General features: G+C 38.3%; 1 protein-coding gene across 2 annotated transcripts; it reads left to right on the top strand.

The window, feature by feature from the left end:
* Window positions 1-201: 201 nt before the first annotated feature.
* On the top strand, window positions 202-6,939 carry MTERF1 (mitochondrial transcription termination factor 1). 2 transcript variants are annotated; one of them, XM_047696045.1, is made up of 4 exons: window positions 202-283; window positions 808-869; window positions 5,424-6,615; window positions 6,829-6,939. In XM_047696045.1, the coding sequence occupies exons 2-3, from the start codon at window positions 838-840 to the stop codon at window positions 6,589-6,591; spliced, it is 1,200 nt and encodes a 399-aa protein (XP_047552001.1). In that variant the 5' UTR covers window positions 202-283; window positions 808-837; the 3' UTR covers window positions 6,592-6,615; window positions 6,829-6,939. The 2 variants fall into 2 exon arrangements, with proteins under 2 accessions (XP_047552001.1, XP_047552002.1); XM_047696046.1 differs by having other exon boundaries at window positions 215-243; window positions 5,424-6,618; window positions 6,832-6,904.
* Window positions 6,940-10,354: the final 3,415 nt, after the last annotated feature.

The following is a 10,354-nucleotide window of genomic DNA, read 5'->3' as shown; positions in this document are numbered from 1 at the left end:
CCCAGGTCCGTGCGTCGGAGAAGCCCAGAGTCCTGCCTTGCTCCAAAACCAGCCCCAGCCGGCCCGTTACCAGCGTTCACATGGTCTCTTGCTGCCCCCTGCTGGGCTCTTCGGGTCGGGATTGCAGAGGACTGTCGCGCGGCCGCCGGGGGGCGCAAAGAAGGCTACGTCACCTGTACGCGACCGGAAGTTAGTCTTGTTCATTTCCGTCTTTCGGTCCCGCCCCAGGCCGTAGAGGCGGAGGTAAAGGCATTTCTGGACTCTTAATACAGTGCCGGTTGAGGTCTGTGGCTCGTTGCGCTTGTGCTTTTTCTTTTTAGAAGTGGGTCTGGGTGATTTTGTTGTTTGGTGGAGTTCTCTTCCCGCGCAGCGCCTTGGCGAGTCGCTTTTGGGGAGGAAGAAGGATGGGGAGAACCCAAGTAATGGAACCCGTGGAATATCTGTATTAGCTTCAGTGAACTAATATAAACTTGTCACAGAGCTCGGCCTTTTCCCCGATTTTCTAATTTTAGGAATAATCCCTGCCTTTTAAGTTGTGGGGTTCAAGTAAGACAAAATATGGGAAGCACTTAGCTCTGGTTTTACAAATCAAATGCGTGATTACGCTGCCTTTTCCCATTAATATTTAGGGGCGTGTTCTTGCTGTTTTCCTTCCGGTACCTCTGAGAGGTGCTTAGTACAGGAGAGGTGACGCTTCTCACAAGAACGTTATGCAGTGTTAGCTGGGATCGATTTCTTTATTCTGTATCACGAAGTGCTGACGATATTGTGTCCTCCCCCCACCTTTTTTTTTTTGGCCATTTTTAGGGACAACTCTTTTCCAGCTCTTCAGGAGAAATGCAACATCCTCTCTCTTTAAGACAAATTAGGTGAGAAATGGATTGCTGTAAGATCTCCAAACTTCTCTTGTTTTATCAAAAGAAGACCAATTGGAATGTAGTCCCCTGGGGCAGTGATTAGCCATCTCCATTAAAGTTTCTTTATCAAGCGAATTGTGCAGCAGAGAACAAGGAAATCCTCCTTTATTCCTTAGGCCTTACAAGTTTTGAGTACAGAGGTTTTCAGTGTATTTGTTAATTTTGTACTTTAGTCCTTGGAATAATGGCTTTAGTTAATTAAAGAGCGAATTGAGAGACAAATAAATTTTGGAATATTAATTATTTTTGAAATTTGTAGTTTGAGGCAGTTGATAACTTTTTGCATTAGGCTGCTTATGTATTTATTACCATGCTAGATGTTACAGGAATGTTTTGAATGTGGATCAGGTGCTAAAAGTAAAACAGTATTTTTCAGGTTTAACTTTTTTTGTATTGAAAACTGAAAAACTGATAAAGGTAACATATTTCCCAGTACTTTCTGCACCCCTAAGCCAATTTAATTTGTTCTTAGTTTATCTGGTTGCAAAATAACATATTTATTAAATAGTGTCACAGTATTTCAGAAACAGTACATAGCCCCCATTAATCTCTCAGAGATAACTCTTACTACCTTTTTAACCTCTTTGCATACATTAATGCCCCTCTTTATATAAGTGTTAACTATTTTATCTGTATAGTTATGTGATTTGTCACTTAGAATATCTTGGATATCTTTCCATTGTGTTAGTTATGCCTCTTTATAAAGAAATCAGGTTGTACAGTATTATGTTACATAGATGTATCACAATTTATGAATCTTTCTGTTGGTGGGTTTCTTCTTTTCTGCCAAAGCAAGTATTTAGGATAGTCACCCTTTTTAATAAGAAATGTGTATTGTCCTTTTATTTCTTTGGATAATCTTAAAGAAGTGAAAATGCTGGGTTAAAGGATATGGTGGATGGTGCCAAATCCCCAGCTGGGGCATTTGAGAATTTTCTGCATTTCCTCACATGCACAAGGTGGGGGCAGGGGCAGAGGGAGAGTGAGAAGCAGACATCCCACTGAGCAGGAGCCCTACGCAGGGCTTGATCTGAAGCAGACTCTCCACTGAGCAGAGAACCTAATGGCAGGGCTTGATCCCAGGAACCTGGGATCATGACCTGAGCCAAAGGCAGGTGCTTAACTGACCGAGCCACCCTGGCACCCGTACGTTTCAGATTCTTTAGTAATAAATTACAAAACAAATGATTCACTTCAGCAGTATTTGTTAAGTTAAATATTCTCGTGGGAAGGTAGTATTTGAATGAGACCTTGAACTATGGATAGATATGGGAGGATGGGCCTTTTTGAAAGAAAAGCTTCCCCAAAGGCAAGGAGACAAAAATGGGCAAGAATGTTTAGAATTTGAGGTCTGAGAGACAATAATGCCTGGTTTTGAGGTTGTAGAATAGAACAGATAGCTAGGAAGGTAGTTGGAATGATGTGGTGAGAGTTTTGAAGGTATTTGTGAAGATTTTGCTTTCTTGGGAGAGCTACAAAGGCCTTTAATCAGGGAGTAAGGGATGTAATCATTTCTTAGTTTCAAAGGTATCCTGTGGTGGCAGTTTTGCATGACTGATGTTAGAGAAGCAGCAGGTTAGGTGGCTGTTACAGCCTGGGTGAGGGAGAACAGCAAAGATGAGAGATGCTATTGAAGATGCTGAAGAAGCTGAATTTACATGATTCAGTGACTGGGGTTGAGGAAGAAGAAGAAAATAATCACTTTTAGATTTATATCATGAGTGACTATTAGGATAGTGGTAGTGATTCCACTAACAGAAGAGGGCTAGTTTGGGGGCTGGGAAAGATGTTCAGTTTGGGTTTAGACATGTTAATTCATGTGAAAGATATTTCCGCAGAGAGTGAATTATTCACACGAGGGAGAAACCTTAATAGATTTTATGACTCCTTTGTTAAGAAATCTGGCATATATTTTCACTGTTAGTCTGTTATTAATACAGTTCATTTTGAACTTTCTGTGGCATGCTCAGCCTGTCATTTCAAGAGTTTGTTGTCTAGAGTAGTTATCTTCAGACTTTTGATTGCGTACATTCTCAGTAAAATAGGTTTTATACATGTACTTCCAATGTATGTATATTTACTAATTATATACATGTTTTACAGTACTATTACATTGTATATATAAAACACGTATAAAATGGAATTTTTTTTTTTAAAGATTTTATTTATTTATTTGACAGGGAGAGATCACAAGTAGGCAGAGAGGCAGGCAGATAGAGAGAAAGGAGGAAGCAGGCTCTCCGCAGAGCAGAGAGCCCGATGTGGGGCTCGATCCCAGGACCCTGGGATCATGAACTGAGCCGAAGGCAGAGGCTTTAACCCACTGAGCCACCCAGGTGCCCCTAAAATGGAATTTTTAAAAGGCTAAGACAGATATAAATTGGAGTTTCACAGCTTGCTTCCTATATCTCATTGGATCATCTTTCACCCCTCTTCCCAAAGCACAGGTCTTACCTACCGCTGTCAGTGTTCTGTACCATTATCCAGTAGAGGTCACCCTTGCGCATCTGGAAGAGAGAACAGATGTTGAGCTGTACAAGTAGAGCCTTCATTCTTTAATTAGAATGAAGATCTTATTTTTAAAATTCTAAATTCATGCATTTCTGGAAGAATATGTAGTTAAAAGAGTAGTATGTGGTATTATAGAGAAATAATAGTGAACTCACAGTATAGGGCAGTCTAAAATGTGCTGCTGTTTGATGTTTATCTTGTGAGGGTCTTGAATTTTTGTTTGAATGTTACTTGATTCTGTAGTTTGGGAATCTTTTTCTAATTCTTTGAAGATCTGTAGATTGCCTGAGATACCAGGGAGTTTCCTGCCTCTAGGCATACTCTTAAGTTCTTGTTACATTGATACAACTGAGGGATGGGTGGCTGGCTCATTCAGTGCAGTGTGCAACTCTTGATCTGGGGGTTGTGAGTTTGAGACCCACGTTGGGTGTAAAGATTACTTAAAAATAAAATATTTTTTTAAAATAGTGTAATTAAAAGGGCAGATACAGAGAGGCTTTCTTTAATACCAATCTTGAAAACAGTATCTCAAGCCCAGAGATTTTAGTGGTGAGTTGGAACCATCTATTTCTATTTTTTTTTTTTTTAAGATTTTATTCATTTATTTGACAGAGAGCACAAGCAGGGAGAGCGGCAGGTACAGGGAGAAGCAGGCTTGCTGCTAAGCAGGGAGCCCGATGATGTGGGGCTCTGTCCCAGACCCCGGGACCATGACCAGAGCCAAAGGCAGACACTTAACTGATTAAGCCACCCAGATGCCCCTATTTTATGTTTAATTAGGAGAGGTGAGAAGGGAGGTGTGTCCTTTAAGTGATAAGAGCCTGTTGTTAGTAATTAGAAATTAAGAGCGAAGTTTGTCACAGCTATATAGTCAAAAATGAAGAAGTACAATTAAATATATATATGTTGTTTTATGACTCAGACCACAGTTAGCTTAAGAACACAAATCATTTAACAAATTGAGTAACAGATGAAAATTTTTCTGTTGCTTTCCTGATAAAGTATTTCCTATAAATGCAGATAGTTGTTTTAGTAGGTACCTATGGATATTATCATATATAAATTCATACATTTTGTGCCCCATTTCTAAGTGATTAGGAAAATGAGTTATTGAGGTTTTAGTCACTTGCCTGAAGTTATGTGTTCTGATACAGATGCAGAGAGCCCTGGGTTCATCTTTTATAATGTGGCAGGGTAGTAGAGGATGGTAAAAGTAACTTTTCAAAGTTTATGGGCTCTCAGCACAGTTGGACTATGTAGATTAAAAAGTTCAGCTAAATCATTTTGAAGATAAAAATTGGTTTGGAGTAGTTGGTTACAACCCAGGGGGCAATAGGGTAAACTGAAGGACATGGAGATTGAGATTGGGAACTGTTGACCAGAGGTCTATATAAAGCTAAGAATTAAGACTAATGATAGCATGGGTTTAAAGAGAACCATGAGTCTAGAGAAAGGTGTTTAAGGTGGAAATTAGGTAGTCTGAAGTGTTGATTTTAAAGGCTATATTTAGAGTTTGAGGAACCAGGAAGAGGGAACAGGGGCAAAGTAGTCTGGTATCTGGATGGAAGCAAGGCCAAAAATCGGGAAGTTGGAAGACAAGGCAGAATTGAAAGCATTGGTTAATAGGAATAAGCCAAAGGTTTGAAAACTAGGAGGATAAAGCAGAGGTAGGGAGGGGCAACTGGTTTTGGTAGCAAACAGGCAAGTCCAAATATAAAGAGCAAAATAAAGGCAGGAATAGTTGGAGGACAGTGATGATGCTTATATTGCTTTTCTTCACATTGAGAATGGAAGCAGCCCCAGGCCCACAGATAATCAGAAGGCATAAACTGGAGAGTGGGAGTGCAGTGGCTGAATTGTTACTGCAGCACAAGAGAGCTGGAGCTATACATACTTTATCATAGAAATGGCCATGATGCTTACAGGACCTTAATATGGCTTTTTAGCTGCTTAACATATGCATTTGCATAATATTATGTATGTTGTTTTACACAGCATTCCAAAAGGTTTGGGATACCAGACCATTATGCCACCAAGAAACTTATTGTGTACGAGAAGTAACTTCCTCTTTGGTTCAAGATGTTGGATGATCCGATTTTCAGCAGAAATCCTCCTTAAATCAGTTTCATTTAGACTTTTTAGTGTGAAGTGTGGTAATGCAGACAGCGAGTCTTTGGAGAATGAAAAATTACTGAATAACTTACTTACAATGGGAGTAGATGTTGACATGGCGAAAAAACGACAGCCTGGAGTTTTTAATAGGATGGGAACTAAAGAGCAGGAGCTGAAGATGTTCCTTCTGTCCAAAGGAGCTAGCAAAGAAGTGATTGCTAGTGTTATATCAAGGTATCCACGAGCCATAACACGCACACCTGAAAGTCTTTCAGAACGGTGGGATCTATGGAGAAAAATTATGACATCAGACCTTGAAATTATAAATATTTTGGAACGTTCTCCCGAATCTTTTTTTCGGTCTAGTAATAACCTAAACTTAGAGAATAATATAAAGTTCTTCTATTCGGTTGGATTGACCCATAAATGCCTTTCTCGATTATTGACCAATGCCCCACGTACCTTCTCCAACAGTCTAGATCTGAATAAACAGATGATTGAGTTTTTGCAAGAAGTCTCTTTGTCTTTGGGTTACAATAAGCCCAGAGATTTTGTTAGGAAGATAATTTTAAAAAACCCTTTCATCTTAATTCAGAGTACCAAACGGGTAAAAACTAACATTGAGTTTTTACAGTCAACTTTCAGCTTGAACAATGAGAAGCTGCTTGTTCTGCTCTGTGGTCCAGGAGCTAAAATTCTAGACCTTTCCAATGACTATGTCAACAGAAACTACACAAATATCAAAGAGAAGCTGTTTTTTCTTGGGTGTACTGAAGAAGAGATACACAAGTTTATCTTACGCTATCCAGATGTGATCTTCTTGGGAGAGAAAAAATTCAATGATAAATTAGACTGCCTCATAGAAGAAAAACTCAGCATATCACAAATAATTGAAAATCCTCGGATTTTGGATTCAAGCATAAATACTTTAAAAAGTCGAATCAAAGAATTGGTAAATGCTGGCTATAACTTAAGTACATCAAACATCGCTCTGTTATCTTGGAGTCAAAAAAGATATAAAGCTAAACTGAAAAAGTTAAACCTTGAATAGAACATTGTTCTGGAAAATTAAAAAGTGCCTGGGTAGCTCAGTGGATTAAAGCTTCTGGATTAAAGCCTCTGCCTTCAGCTTGGGCCATGATCCCAGGGTCCTGGGATCGAGCCCCACATCGGGCTCTCTTTTCAGCGGTGAGCCTGCTTCCCCCCTCTCACTCTGCCTGCCTCTCTGCCTACTTGTGATCTCTCTCTCTCTGTCAAATAAATAAATAAAATCTTAAAAAAAAAAAAAGTGTCAGTCTTAACAATGTAGTGATACTTCATTTTGAATTTGGGCCTTTCAAAAAGGAGAGCTTTGGTTTCTTAACCATAGATACATACATAATGATTCTTTGGATATTTTATTTTATTTTTTATTTTTTTTTAAGATTTTTATTTATTTGACAGAGATCACAAGTAGGCAGAGAGGTAGGCAGAGAGAGAAAGGAGGAAACAGGTTCCCTGGCAAGCAGAGAGCCCAATGTGGGGCTCGATCCCAGGACCCTGGGATCATGACCTGAGCCGAAGGCAGAGGCTTTAACCCACTGAGCCACCCAGGTGCCCCTGGCTATTTTATTTTAAAGGTTCATAAAAACTCATGGTCATTATGCTCTAGTATGGTCTTCCCAGCGACCTTTTTCTAGTTCAAATTAATACAACATCTGGTTATATGCTATAGGCTTTTGGTTGTCATATGAATGGTAGTTCCTGAGTGCCAGGGTGGAATAGTATGTAGAAAGATAGAAAGTACAAAATAAGCTTTTTTTGGTTTCTGTTCAGATTAAAAAAATCAATAGATTCATTTGGATAGTTCTGTTTCCTCTCAGGGTTTTGAATTGCACTTGATTTTTCTTGTTATTGCCACATATCTAATTGTGGTTCATCTTCAAAATAGAATGTCAGTAAAAATTTGACAAACCAAAAAGGAGAGCTTTTCATCTCAAGTTCTGCATTCTTCATTTAAACCATTAGTATGTTCCCCTTTCCCTCCAAGGTATGGTTAATTTACCGTGGGAATATCTTGATTTCTTTAAAGACAACAGCAACTATGATGGGCAGAAAAATGGCTACCCAAAGATGTCAGTGTCTGAACTCCCAGAATCTGAATCTGCTCTGTTACACTGGAAAAGGATTTTGCAGATGCAATTAAGTTAAGGACCTTAAGATAGGGAGATGATTCCAAATTGTCTGTGTGGGGCCAGTGTTACCATATGGGTTCTTAAAATGGAAGAGGGATATGACATAAGGACTTGACCGTATTTACTGGCTTTGAAGAAGGAAGGGACCATGAGCCAAGGAATGCAGGTGGCCTCAGAAAATGGAAAAGGTAAGGAAACATTCTCCCCCTGGTGCCGCCAGAAAGGCACACAGCCCTGCTGGGACTTTGAATTTAGCCCACTGAGACTTGTTGTCAAACTTCTGACCAACAGAACCCTTAGATAATAAATTTGTGTTGTTTTTAAGCCATTGAGTATGTGACAATTTGTTATAGCAGCAAATAGATGAATATAGGGGGAGGAGTCACAATCGTGGTTCTTTTAGTGTATGTGTTTCTTCCTCTTGTAATTACCTGTTTTATCCACATATCTTTCTGGAATGACTAGCAAGTTGTTTTTAAAGACCTCTAAATGTCTGTATAAAAAATGAAATGTAAGTAATAAAATCTAAATAAAGAAGTATTTTTACTTAATGTAGCTTAAAGAAATGGTTGTAGTTTCTATATTTTTATATTTGATGTGCATTTTATCTAATGTAAATAAAGAACAAGGAATTTTAGATGCACTGACTTAAAAAATGACAAATCAGGTGATGTCTGTATTTTGAAGACATTCACAACCTTGCTCTGATATAAATTGAAGGACAAGCGACAAATTATATGACCTTAATTACTTCCAGGTGTTTTCCAGAGACATTTGTTTTCCAAATGTAGATTTTGAATTAAATAACAATGGTGCTAAACCTTTGAAGCCTTATTTCCTTTTTTTTTTTTTAAAGATTTTATTTATTTATTTGACAGAGATAGATCACAAGTAGACGGAGAGGCAGGCAGAGAGAGAGAGAGAGAGAGAGAGAGGGAAGCAGGCTCCCTGCTGAGCAGAGAGCCCGATGCGGGACTCGATCCCAGGACCCTGAGATCATGACCTGAGCCGAAGGCAGCGGCTTAACCCACTGAGCCACCCAGGTGCCCCTGAAGCCTTATTTCCTAAATGATGCTTCAAAAAAACTTTTTCCTGCCACCTATAGAAACAAAATGCCTGTTTTTTGAAGTCAATTTGATGTCAATGATACTTAAAATTATTGCCAGTACACTATTTGATGGCAAGCATGGCAGGGTTAAGAAAACATGGGCTTTAGAGAGATACTTCTTTAATATCTGGGCATCATTCCTGATTAGCTCTGTATGTGTAAATATTTCAATTTCACTGAACTTCTTTTCTCATCTTTAACATTAAAAATTGACCTTGAAGAGTTGGAAAAAAACAGATGACATAGAGTCTCTAAGTGTTTTTGTAGGTAGTAACTGTTCAGTGACAGTATGATAAAGTTATAATATCTACAAAACAGCTTTATTGATATATAATTCACATATAACTCACCAAATTATTCAATATATGTATATATATATATTTAATTCATAGAGCTGTGTAATAATCACAATCAAATTAGGATATGTGTTTGCTCCCTAAAAGAAATCATTTGCCCATTTGTGGTAAATTCCCATTACCTTCCCTTCCCTAGGCCTAAGCAATCAATGATCTACTTTTTCTTTCTCTAAATTTGCTTATTCTGGACATTTCAAATAAATGGAATCATACAATATGTTTTTTTGTGACAGTCTTCTTTTACTTAGCATGATGTTTTCAAGTTTTGTCCATGTAGCACATACCAGTATTTCATTACTTTTTCCCAAATAATATTATTCCCAAATAATAGTCCATTGTATGGGTACAGTGGCATCAATGGGAGTAAATATTGTTATTGTTAACCAAGTATTAATTCCCTTCATATTCTGAATTTTATGAGAGCCATTTTTCTGAGTCATTTCTTTGGAATCTAAAAAGTTTATAAGGAATTTGAGGGAGGTGGGTAGCAGAGGAGATAAAAGATTATTCGGCTCAATACTAGACAGTCACATGCAAAAGAATGAAACTGGACCACTTTCTTACACCATAAACAAGAATAAACTCAAAATAGATTAAAGACGTAAATGTGAGATCTGAAACCATTAACTCCTGGAAGAAAACATAAGCAGTAATCTCTTGGTATCAGCTTTAGCACCATATTTATGGATATATCTCTTCAGGCATGGAAAACAAAAGCAAAAATAAACTATTGGGACTACACCCAAATAAAAAGCTTTTGCACAGCTAAGGAAACCAACAAAACAAAAAGAACCTAGTGAATGGGGGAGAGATTTGCAAGTGATAGATCTGATAAGGGGTTAATATTCAAAACATATAAAGATCTTAATACAACTCAACACCCCAGAATTAAAACAATCCCATTAAAAATGGGCAGACCACCTGAATAGACATTTTTCCAAAGAAGACCTACAGATTGCCAACAGATCCATGCAAAGATGCTCAACATCACTAATCATTAGAGAAATGCAAATTAAGACCACAATGAGATCACCTCACACCAGTCAGAATGGCTGGTATCAAAAAGGCAAGTATTGGTGAGGATGTGAAGAAAAGGGAATCTTTGTGCATTTTTGGTGGGACTATAAATTGATGTAACCGCTGTGGAAAACAGTGTGTAGTTTCCTCAGAAAATTA

The sequence above is a fragment of the Lutra lutra genome, chromosome 11 (assembly GCF_902655055.1).
Source record: "Lutra lutra chromosome 11, mLutLut1.2, whole genome shotgun sequence".
Lineage (NCBI taxonomy): Eukaryota > Metazoa > Chordata > Mammalia > Carnivora > Mustelidae > Lutra > Lutra lutra.
This window is presented reverse-complemented; position numbering and strand designations above follow the sequence as displayed.

Bases quoted from the DNA above. Each gene is read 5' to 3' on its own strand.
- MTERF1 (XM_047696045.1), top strand. From the start codon at position 838: ATGCAACATCCTCTCTCTTTAAGACAAATTAG. The intron at 870-5,423 runs GTGAGAAATGGA...TGTTTTACACAG, and splicing joins CTCTCTTTAAGACAAATTAG to CATTCCAAAAGGTTTGGGAT.